Source organism: Rattus rattus, chromosome 3, assembly GCF_011064425.1.
Source record: "Rattus rattus isolate New Zealand chromosome 3, Rrattus_CSIRO_v1, whole genome shotgun sequence".
Taxonomy (NCBI): domain Eukaryota; kingdom Metazoa; phylum Chordata; class Mammalia; order Rodentia; family Muridae; genus Rattus; species Rattus rattus.
In genome coordinates this window covers 88,017,381-88,029,471 of record NC_046156.1, presented here as the reverse complement: position 1 = coordinate 88,029,471, position 12,091 = coordinate 88,017,381, and the positions used below count along the sequence as shown (strand labels likewise).

General features: G+C 36.5%; 1 protein-coding gene across 1 annotated transcript in view; it reads left to right on the top strand.

Moving 5' to 3' along the window:
• Window positions 1–12,091, top strand: part of LOC116895850 (serine/Arginine-related protein 53-like) — a 305,438-nt gene that overhangs the window by 211,821 nt on the left and 81,526 nt on the right. The window contains exon 6 of the mRNA XM_032896959.1: window positions 3,074–3,125. Within this exon, the coding sequence (XP_032752850.1) occupies window positions 3,074–3,125 (52 nt within the window). The remainder of the gene's footprint in view (window positions 1–3,073; window positions 3,126–12,091) is intronic.

Below are 12,091 nucleotides of genomic sequence, written 5' to 3'. Positions count from 1 at the left end.
TCTCTTCTATACCTATTATCCTTAGGTTTGATCTTCTCATTGAGTCCTGGATTTCCTGTATGTTTTGGACCAGTAGCTTTTTCCGCTTTACATTATCTTTGACAGTTGAGTCAATGATTTCTATGGAATCTTCTGCTCCTGAGATTCTCTCTTCCATCTCTTGTATTCTGTTGGTGAAGCTAGTATCTACAGCTCCTTGTCTCTTCTTTTGGTTTTCTATATCAGGGTTGTTTCCATGTGTTTCTTTCTTGATTGCTTCTATTTCCATTTTAATTCCTTCAACTGTTTGATTGTGTTTTCCTGGAATTCTTTCAGGGATTTTTTGTGACTCCTCTCTATGGGCTTCTACTTGTTTATTTATGTTTTCCTGGAATTCTTTCAGGGATTTTTTTGACTCCTCTCTGTAGGCTTCTACTTGTTTATTGTTTTCCTGTGTTTCTCTAAGGGAGTTCTTCACGTCTTTCTTGAAGTCCTCCAGCATCATGAACAAATATGATTTTGAAACTAGATCTTGCTTTTCTGGTGTGTTTGGATATTCCGTGTTTGCTTTGGTGGGAGAATTGGGCTACGACGATGCCATGTAGTCTTGGTTTCTGTTGCTTGGGTTCCTGCGCTTGCCTCTCTCCATCAGATTATCTCTAGTGTTACTTTGTTGTGCTATTTCTGACAGTGGTAGACTATCCTATAAGCCTGTGTGTCAGGAGTGCTGTAGACCTGTTTTCCTGTTTTCTTTCAGCCAGTTATGGGGACAGAGTGTTCTGCTTTCGGGCGTGTAGTTTTTCCTATCTACAGGTCTTCAGCTGTTCCTGTGGGCCTCTGTCTTAAGTTCACCAGGCAGGTCACTCGCAGCAGAAAAGTTGGTCTTACCTGTGATTCCGAGGCTCAAGTTTGCTCTTGGGGTGTTGCTTATGAGCTCTCCACAGTGGCAGCAACCAGGAAGATCTGCGCCGCCCTTTCCGGGAGCTTCCGTGTACCAGGGTTCCAGATGGCATTTGGTGTTTTCCTCTGGCATCAGAGATGTGTGCAGAGTGCAGTCTCTTCTGGTTTCCCAGGCGTGTCTGCCTCTCTGATGGTTTAGTTCTCCCTCCCACGGGATTTGGGTGCAGAGAACTGTTTATCCGGTAGGTCCCTTCAGGTTCTGGCGGTGTCTCAGAGGCAGCGGACCTGCTGCTCCTGGGCCCTCCTCTATGGGAACCCAGAGGCCGTATACAGTTTCCTCTTGGGCCAGGGATGTGAGCAGGGGTGGGCAGTGTTGGTGGTCTCTTCCGCTCTGCAGCCTCAGGAGTGACCACCTGACCAGGCGGTGAGGGCTCTCTCCCATGGGGTTTGGGAGCAGAGAGCTGCTACGGGCAGGGATCCTCAGGTTTGGGACTCTGGCTAACCACCGGAAGTGCCCGGTCGTAGAGGAATTTTGCCTCTGTGTGTCCTGAGTTCACCAGGCAGGTCACTAGCAGCAGAAAAGTTGGTCTTACCCGTAGGGTGCTTACTACGAGCTCTCCGAGGCAGCAGCAACCAGGAAGATCTGTGTCACCCTTTCCGGGAGCTCCCGTGCACCTGGGTTCCAGATGGCGTTTGGTGTTTTCCTCTGGCGTCAGAGATGTGTGCAGAGTGCAGTCTCTTCTGGTTTCCCAGGCATGTCTGCCTCTCTGAAGGTTTAGCTCTCCCTCCCACGGGATTTGGGTGCAGAGAACTGTTTATCCGGTAGGTCCCTTCAGGTTCTGGCGGTGTCTCAGAGGCAGCGGACCTGCTGCTCCTGGGCCCTCCTCTATGGGAACCCAGAGGCCGTATACAGTTTCCTCTTGGGTGTGGCTGTTTTATAGGGTGTTGTTTCCTCAATTTCTTTATCAGCCTGTTTATCCTTTTGATAAAGGAATGTACTGATTTGTTTGAGATTATTTGTATCCAACCACTTTGCTGAAGCTGTTTTATCAGCTGTAGAGTTCTGTGATGGAATTTTGGTGGTCGAGTATGTATATTATCGTATCATTCACAAGTAATGATACTTTGACTTCTTTCTTTCCTATTTGAATCCTCTTGATCTCCTTTTTTGTCTAATTGCTCTAGCTAGAACTTCAAGTACTATATTTACTAGGAAGAGAGTGAGTAGCCGTTTCTTGTCCCTGGTTTTAGTGGAATTGCTTCTAGTTTCTCTCTATTTAGTTTAATGTTGGTTATTGATTTGCTTTATATTGTTTTTAGTATATTTATGTCTGTTCCATCAATTACTGATCTCTCGAAGACTTTTTACACGAAAGGGTATTTTGTATTTTGTCCAACGCTTTTTCACTATCTAATGATATGATTGTATGACTTTTCTTTGAGTTTGTTTATACAGTGGATTATGTTGATGGATTTTCATATATTGAACCATTCCTACATCCCTAGGATGAAGCTTACTTGTTCGTGGTGAATGGTAGTTTTGATGTGTGCTTGGATTTGGTGTGTGACAATTTTATTGAATGTTTTTGCATCAATATTAATTAGCGAAATTGGTCTGGAATTCTCTTTTTGTCGTTGGGTTTTTATGTGGTTTAGTTATTAGAGTAACTATGGCTTCATAGAATGAATTAAATAGTATTCCTACTGTCTTCATTTTTTGGAAGTTTGTGGTGTATTGGTATTAGCGCTTCTTTGAAGGTCTGGTACAATTCTGCACTAAAACTGTCTGGTCCTGGGTCAGAAAATACTTATTTTAGAGTCTGACTTCCTAGATATACAAGACTTCAATTCTTACCTTATTTAAATTCATATAGGTCATTTAAATGTTTCTATATGCAAGGAAGTAATACAGTTTGAAAATCTGTGTTTACATATGTGGTTTGTGCCTAATTATTAGGTTTACAGTAATTTGTGTATTTCTTAATATAGTTAGGTAGTAACTAAAGAACTTTATCATTCTTTGATTTTATTAATTAAAAGATTTTGACTCTGAGGTTATGAACTCTTACTGTGACAGAATTTAGATGGATAGTGATCGTGATAAGCCTTTAAGCTTTTATAGCTAGTAGTGCTTCAATTGCAAAGTCTATTTGGTAAACATTACCTGTAAATATGTTTTGTGCTTCATTTTTAGCCTCCAGCTGAGCAGGCCAAAGCCAGACTTCAATTGGTCCTTGAAGCTGCTGGTAAGTTTTTAAAATAAACTTTTATGAAATAAAAAAAACGTAATCTAGTCTGGTAGCATGCTTATATATGAGTCAAAAAATTTCATATATTCTCACATATAAATAAAATCTAGAGTATATGTTTAGGTATATGTTTCCTATTCATAGCTGACATATAAATATTATAAAAGGTCATTTTTGCATGTTTATAGATAAAGCCAGTATTAGTTCTAATGTTTAATTCTTAAGAAATCTATGTGCATTTTATCTTTTATGGATTGTAGTTACAGTGAAATGGAAAGAATTCTTTAACTCTAAATCATGCCTTTTTCTGACATTTTCCTCTGGAAGTTTTATAATTTTGCTGTTCTTATTTAAGACTGTAGCCTGCTTTTTACTTAAAGTTTTTATAGGTTACATTTGATTCAGGTTTCCATTGTTTTTGGTGAAAATTAGGCCAGTAATATTTAAAATTCCTTTAATTACAATAAACTAGTTCATCGGATTATAAGTTCTGTTGCCATCTAGTCTTAATATGCCATGTTTAATTTTCCAGTGGAACAGCTTCCCAAAGACATTCATTCGCATCTTTATATATGTCTAAAAATTCATGCTGTGTTTTTTCCAGATTGATAGTTTAAGTCTTAATATATTTCTAAAATATATATAAATTATTAACCTTTTAAAGGATTACTCAGAGTTTATATATTTCAGTTTGACAAACTAAGGATTCAGAGATAATTGTCAACCACCAAATGTCAGTTATTATATTTTTGAGAAAATGTATATGTTCATATTGAATCAAGAATCTTTTGCATTAGGTATGTTACAAATTACTATAGAAATGTGGTTTTGAGATTGTAGTGTATATATAGAATTGCTACTTTTCATTACCAATTTTTTTATCAGGCTGCCTTTTTTTTCATACTAGTACTGTGAATAGGTTGATATGTGATGATGTAATGTTTTGTATTTCTTTGAAAAATGATCATTATTTCTTTTAAGAATACCTTATTGCCTCAGAGAGAAAGTAGATGGCAGGATGGTATTGATTAAGTAGGTGCATTGTCATAATTCTGTTCCTTTGTTCCCATAATGAATCCCAGATGAATATTTTTCCCTATCCATAAATATACAAGGATGAAGGGATTGGAAAAAGTTTAAACTGGGCCAGTTATGACAACCTCTTTTCTCTGAGTAATTTCTTCTCGTCTTCCTTGTTTGTGACAACCATCCTTCTGCCTTTGTCTCTGAGACATCATATGAATATGGTGGATTTTTATATTCATCTTGCGGTGTTTTGGAAGTATATCCATGTTGTAACACATCATTAGTTTGTTTCTTTTTATGGTTAAATAATATTTGTGTACAATATATTGCTTATATATTAATTTAGTGATAAAAAATTTTATTGTTGAATTGTTGAATAATGTGCATAGACCCCGACTAATCTGAGCACCTGCTTTTCGATCTGAGAGTGCTTTTGTAAAAGAAAATTTGTGTGATCATTTGACAATTCTTTAAATCCCAATAATTTTTCATAGTAGACAAATCATTTTGTATTCTCATCAGCAATATACAGATGGTTTTCTATTGTAACAATTAGGCTCATCATACATTTCAGTTAGCAGTTTGAAAGTCTTTAGGTTGAAGATATTCTGTGCCATCAGTCCATCATCAGTGAGAGGTAAGGATGGTGACTGTCTTGCAGGACTATTGTGACTGGAAAAGATGAAATGACCAATATAGAAAGTGCCTAATCCTACTTCATTGTAGTTAATGAGGGTATCTTTTTGTGTGGTAAGTAGCAGGGCGTGATTATTTCTAAGGCACCATTTTATAATGTTACTTCTTTGCTTAAAAGTATTGAGCAAATACAAACAAGTTATTATGAGATAAAACAACGCAGAAACAACTCTCTGCAAATCCCACTGAGTTAATTTTGTGTCGACCACCTATTGCTGGACATGGGGCCTGTGCTTCGTATATCCAGTGGGACTCCTTTGGAGAGAACTATTTTTAATTTAGAAACAGGTAACACTTGGAGACAGCTTCTGGGTTTGCAGATAGAAACTTGTGTCTACTTCCTCTCTCAGTACTGGGATCCCATCTGGTGTAAACCTATGTAGGCCCTGTGCATGGTACAATAGTCTCTGTGAATTCATATGCACAGAAGTTAAGTTGTATCTGAAAGCCTTGTTTCCTTGGTATCTTCCATTTCTACCTGCTCTTTTTTTTTTTTTTACATGAGATGGGGTTTTAGTGAAGATCTCATATATATATGATAATGATCTGAAATTTTAAACTTTATATATTTGTTTGCTGTGGAAATTAGAAGATACTCCCAGAAGGACTCCAATTGAGTATCACAGATAGACTTTTATTTCTGTTTTCATTACTGCATAACTCTTGATAGTCAGAAATGGTCCCAGCCTAGATGTCATCAGAAGAACAAAGAAGATAGATAGATAGATAGATAGATAGATAGATAGATAGACAGATAGACAGACAGACAGACAGACAGACAGACAGACAGACAGACAAATGGGAATTTTAATCAACTGGAAAGGATGAAATGACATTTGCAAGAAAATGGGTAGAAGTAGGAATATTACGTGAAATAGGCATTGTCAGCAAAATATGTTATATACAGAACATAAATTACATATGTGTATACTTGCATATGCGTGTGTAGATCACACACTAGAAAGGTGATGGTGATCATGAGGGGACTGGAAAGAGTGAAAGAATAATAGTGAAGACTGTGTAAGGGACAGGAACCAGCGGAGGGGAGACTGGGGAGCCATAGGAGAGAATGGGGCGGGTAATGACCGCAGGAAAAGTACAATGATTGTATGCATGTATTGCCCGAATTGCCTGTTACTTTGTATGCTCACCTAAGGAATGAATTTAAAAGTTTAAGAAATACTCAAATACTGACTGTAACTGATGGATGAATTTTGTGATATTCTAAAATTTTTGAGATGACTATGATATATGACTTCACAAATATAAACTCTAAATTAATACATGACAGAAAATTACAAAGCAGTCTGTTTATCAAAAAAGGAGGAAGGATCGTGAGTTTAACCTAAGCACTTGTTTTTCTCACTCTTGCTTCTACTATTTGATTTGATAGCACCATTCCAGTATTATCTCTTTGTTTCACACCCCCTCTTGCAAAATAAAACAAAACAAACAAACAAAAAAAAACCACTACAACTTATTTTATACTAAGTATTTTCATGAGCCTAAAGAATTCTCCAAAAAACAAATGTTTTCCCCCAGTATGAAGAGGGGTATAATTGTTTTCCAGGCCTCTTTAATCTCCTTTCTTATTTTGACAAAGGTCTTTTCACATAACCATGATCTTCCTTCCCCAGCTTCCTGGGTCCTAGCATTACCATGTAAGACACCATGCTCAGCTCTGTTAACAGCTTTACTTCTACTGTAATTATTGGTACATGGATCTGAAATTATATTTCCAATGTCATGAAGAAAAGTAGAAATTTCCTTTATTTCATGTTTGGCATAGGATCTATTTGTAATAGTACTTCATCATCTAAATAATGTCTATGACACTTGGAATTGTACTTATAGTTTTCAGAGTACTGTCATAAATCCTATATCCCATGACTTATCAATACATGATGAGGTAGTCAGCTCCATTTCACAAATATGAAAACTTGCGATCTGAATAGTAGCAGAATTAGGAAGTAAATCTAATGATTTCCGACTTTTGAGCTTTTATTACCCGAAGTTTCAATGCTTGAGCATAGTTGGTCAGAAAGAAGAGTAACAGAGGATATTACAAAGGCATATTTTATTTTCTTAGATTTAATGTCCATTTGCCTTACATTACAATAAGTTCTGACTTCAGATTTGCTTCAGATTCTGAAGTGTTTTTGCTTGATAATGAAGAAGGGTTAAAGTTCAACCTGGGAAAAGGTGTTTTTCCTTAACTGTATGGAACACTCATAGTATCTAATTATATAACTTTGGGAAGCCTAGGTTAATGTTAGTCATCAGTTTCCTGTCCTAAATCTTAGGTTCATGCATTTCAGTGACCCTTCCTGATATGGAAGTTGGTTAAATGTTAAACACAGATTAGTTGCATGGGTATACACATTATAATCCACATCATAAGTTTTGCTTAGCAACATACCATAAATGCCTGATTTCCTCTGCAGTATATTAAATTGAGATTTGCGTTCCTCAGTTACCCATTAAGTGTTCTGAAACCAAGTCCTGATCCTTTCCTTCACAAAAACTTGTGATCTTGGGGCTTGCAGCATTTCATTTCAGTCTAGCATTAAATAGTTATGACTCCAAGAATTACAAATGAAGATAATTGATAAGGTTATTACTTCTGGGGCTATAAAAAGCCACTCTGCTTTACCCTTTTAAAGCCAACAAAGAAACTTGCTCCATAGGTGATGACCCTCAAATAGGATGATTTGTTTGGACAAAGGTTTCGTGTTAGGACACTCCCTTATTCCATGTAGAGCAAAGGACAAGAAAGTTTATTCAGACTTCAGAGCAATGGTTTTTAGATTTGTTTTCTCCGTGTTACCTCTTTGAGGGCATCCTAGTAGTCTATATTGTAGCTGGTTGAATCATTAACATAATTACTTTATAACCTTTACTTCTTATGGAATTTAGATTAATACCTATAAAATACCGTAGTCTGCTCCACGCTGCTCCAGTAAATGTCAGTAGTTCAGTGTGAAAAGCATTGTAGCTAGCGTGGTATTTTGTTCTGTAGCTGGGAGGCTGAGTTGCTGCTTTTGGCTGCAGTAAAACCTATAGCAACATTGCTAATGCCCGCTGAATGCAAGTTGTTCATTCACAGAGTGAACACAGCCATGTGAACTTCCAGAAATGTTAGGAAACCGAAGTAGCCTTATAATAAAGTCTATAGCATGCCTTACCTATATATAACTGAGCATTATAGAAGTCGTAGCTGGGAAATTCAACAGCTGTTCCCTCATATATCACCTGGGTGACTTTATGAAGTTACTGAAGAGAAACTAAGTCACATGTCTTCCTAAGGCTTGAACTGCTAGATATTACCAAAAATAAAAACATTAAGTGAAACATGAAATAGTTTAGTTTACTTAGGTATTTGTTAAAACATTTTCATCATATAGTTTTTGGCAGCTTCAAAGTTCTACATAAAATTGAATAATAGCTTTATTGTAAAATCAAAATGATAATGTTAAGTTTGTTTCCAACAATGTATCTAATGTTTGTCTTTGTGTTACTCCGGAAAGTAACACAATTGTTTTTTTAAAGGCAATCATTAAGTAACTTGTTTTTAAAAGTATGTTATTTATTTTAGCATTTGTTGCATGTTTATATTGGAATAGCTGTTATTTCTCTCTTATTGCACTTAGAAAGAAGAAAGCTGTCAGTGAGAGTCTAACAATATCAGAGCAACTTGCTATGTTTGAGCAGATGTTAAGCAGACAGTAGTTGAATGTTAATTTTGAGAGAGTGGTATGCTTAAGCCTAACTGAAGTATGTTGCATGTGGGCCTTCTAGACTCGAGTACAATGCTCGATCTCTGGGGAGAATTTTAAAGCTAAACCTCTTTCTTTGGGGTCCTCTATATGGACTCTATCAAGTCAGTATAAAGCAGATCATCCCTAGGCTAAAGCCCTTCAGCTTTTGTTATTGGGCTCTGTAGACCTGTAATTAGGCCTCCTGGCAGGCCTTGCAGGCCAGTTAATGGTCAGATGGAGTTTCTGTGAGGCAGACTGGCTTTGTGTAAACCCTGGGCAGGAATATGTTTATGGGTCACTTCCTACCACGACCAGGCTTTGTCCCTGTGCCCTGGGGCTGACAGGGAGCAGGTTCCCTTGACCATGGACTGTTCAGTGTGCAACTCAGAGTCTACTTCACTAATCCCCAGTGTAAACAGAGGATTTAGAAGGGCTTCTGTCACTTACAGTGCCAATTCACTTGGGTGTCTGTGAATTTATTTTCCCTGACTTCATTACTGAAAGACTGACAAGTGTGTAAGATTTTGATAGCTGTTTATACATCAAATGTGCGGATCATTTTTAGTGGGTTTAGAATCATCCCAAATAATTTGTGGGATAATTTAATGTGGAATTATTTAGTTTCTTAGAATTGATTACCTTTCAAAATCTTTAAATTTTAAATCACTAAAAATTGTGCATCAAAAGTCAGTCTTTTCTAAATAGAACTATAATACTGTGTAAAATAAAGTTCACCAAAGTGATCATGAGGAATTTAGATGAGTTAAAAAAATTAACTAAAACATTTATTATTCTAACTATTTTATATTAAATAAAGTTTTATTTTAGTAAAGCAGAGCTTTGGGGGGGAATACAAAATTATTTTATAGAGTGCTTTCTGAAAATTTGATTCATGAAGTCTTGAAAATAATGAGTTGCATTTATTGAGAATTTTCTTTTTTTTTCCCTCTGTTTTTCTGTTTTTGGATTTTTTTTTATTTACATTTCAAATGTTATTCCCTTTCCTGGTTTCCCAGACATAAACCCCTATCCCCCTCCCCTTCTTCTATAAGTATTGAGGATTTTCTATATAGTCATTATTTAATATACATTTTACTATGTTTTAAATATTTTTATAATTGGTTCCTATGGCTTACCCATGCCAATGTTAAAACACAGTATTTGAGTTTTAAGAAAATAATAATTGAAAATCTACTTTTCATTTTGTTTAACATAGTTTTGCTAAGTTTTTTTCTTTATCAATGAAATTGTATTGAGACTAGAGTCTAAAAGCTTAGAAATCCTAAGTGCATACTGAAACAAACTGTCACCTCTCATCCTATTAAAAAATTGGCAGTTTTCTTTTGAAAGAATAATCAAATGGTGAACACTTTCCTGTCTCATCTAGTAAATAAGTACGCAGGAGTTTGCATTTCATGATGTAAGAGTGGCTCGTGACAGATGTGGCTGTAAAGACCACATACGTGGATTGTATGATTTTATTCTGGTGGAACAAATAGGATCACTCATTACAGTTTAGTCCTTTTTTTAACCACCACCGCCACCACCACCACCACCATACATAAAACTGTTTAAATAGAGTATCCTTTTGGTGTATGAGTACTCCATATTTCCCTAAGTTTAGAAAAAGTTAACAGCAGCAAAGACTCCTTCGTCTCTCCCAGATGATGTGTTATTATTCATGCTCTTAGTATGTATATTTTTTAGATTTTCTATATGAGTACTTTGTTGACATCATTTCCCCTCCTCTCTCCTTGTCTTGCAATCCGACAAAGTTAGGATTCTGTTCTATTTTTAGAGTTTTTACACTTTTATTTAAGATAATTGGAAAGTATATATCTCAGAGACTGTAAGCTAGAAGTTACATTTAGTTGTCAAGAGCACTAGGTTCTACTGATGCTCATTGATCTGCTGAGTAACAGTGCATACTCGGAAATTTGTCCTCTTAACTAGGAAACCTGTAGGGCCTGTTAGTTGTCCTACCACTAGTAAAAACAAATATTAATGAAGTTTAGATATAGTTTAGAATTAAAGGAAAAAGTCCTGAACTAAATATGCAACTTCATTCTGTTTTACTAAGCAGGCGTTAGTATGTGTATTGAAAACGGTCTAGGATGATATGGTGGTTGCAGTCTCTGAGTAGCAAAATTGATAGAGCTTAAAACATTCTATTTGCCCTGTCTTCATTTTCTGATGTTGCTCTAGTTATGAAGAAATATAGGAAAGGTTTTTTACATGATACAATTTCCCTAATGAACCTTGACAAATGTGTACAGTAGTGTAGCTCCAGTCTAAAAGAACACTTACTCCAGAAAGGCCTTTTACTCCTTTGGAAGTCAATTTTCTCTTCCTCAATCTCAACCATAGCAACTACTAATCTGCCTTATGTTGCTGTAGTAACCCAAAATAAAGATAAAAACAATGACTTCATGAAATTTATAGGCAAATGGAATGAACTAGAAAATATCATCCTGAGTGAGGTAACCCAATCACAGAAAAAAATGGTATGCACTCACTGATAAGTGGATATTAGCCCAAAAGCTCGAATTACCCAAGATGCAATCCACAGACCACAGGAAGCTCAAGAAGAAGGATGACCAAAATGTGGATGCTTCAGTCCATCTTAAAAGGGGGAACAAAATATCCATAGGAGGGATAGGAGGCAAAGTTTAGAACAGAGACCCAAGGAACGGCCATATTCAAAAGCCTGCCCATATGTGGCCCATATATAGCCACCAAAAACTAGATAAGATTAACAAAGCTAGAAAATGCATGTGGAAAGGACTGGATATAGATCTCTCTGAGAGACACAACCAGAGCATGTCCAATACAGAGGTCAACGCTAGCTGCAAACCACCGAACTGAGAATAGAACCCCTTTGGGGGGAATTAGAGGAAGGATTGAAGAGCTGAAGGAGCTTGCAACCCCATAAAAACAACAATGCCAACCAACCAGAGCTTCCAGAGACTAAACCACCACTGAAAGACTATACATGGACTGACCCAGGGCTCCAACTGCATATGTAGCAGAGAAGAGCCTTGTGGGGGCATCCAGGGGAAGGGGAAGCCCTTGGTCCTGCCAAGGTTGGATTCCCAGTGTAGGGGAATGTCTGGGGGACAATAATGGGGGAGTAGATAGGGGGAATACCCGTATGGGGAAAGGGCGAGGATGGAGGCTTATGGACAGGAAACTGGGAAAGGGAATAATATTCGAAATGTAAATAAAGAAATATATCTAATAAAAATAAAATAAAAAACAAAAAAATCAGCTAGCTTTTCTGATTCTAAATCAGTATATGTTAGGTTAAATATTATATACATATTTAAGTTTGAATTTCAAATTGTTCACTCTTAGTATATAGAAATTTAATTCATTTTGAACAGTTAACATGAATTTGCATACAGATGTTTTGTAAATTCAGACATTAATACCTTGGATATTTGATTGTATATTAGACATAAAGACATTCAATCTTTAACCATT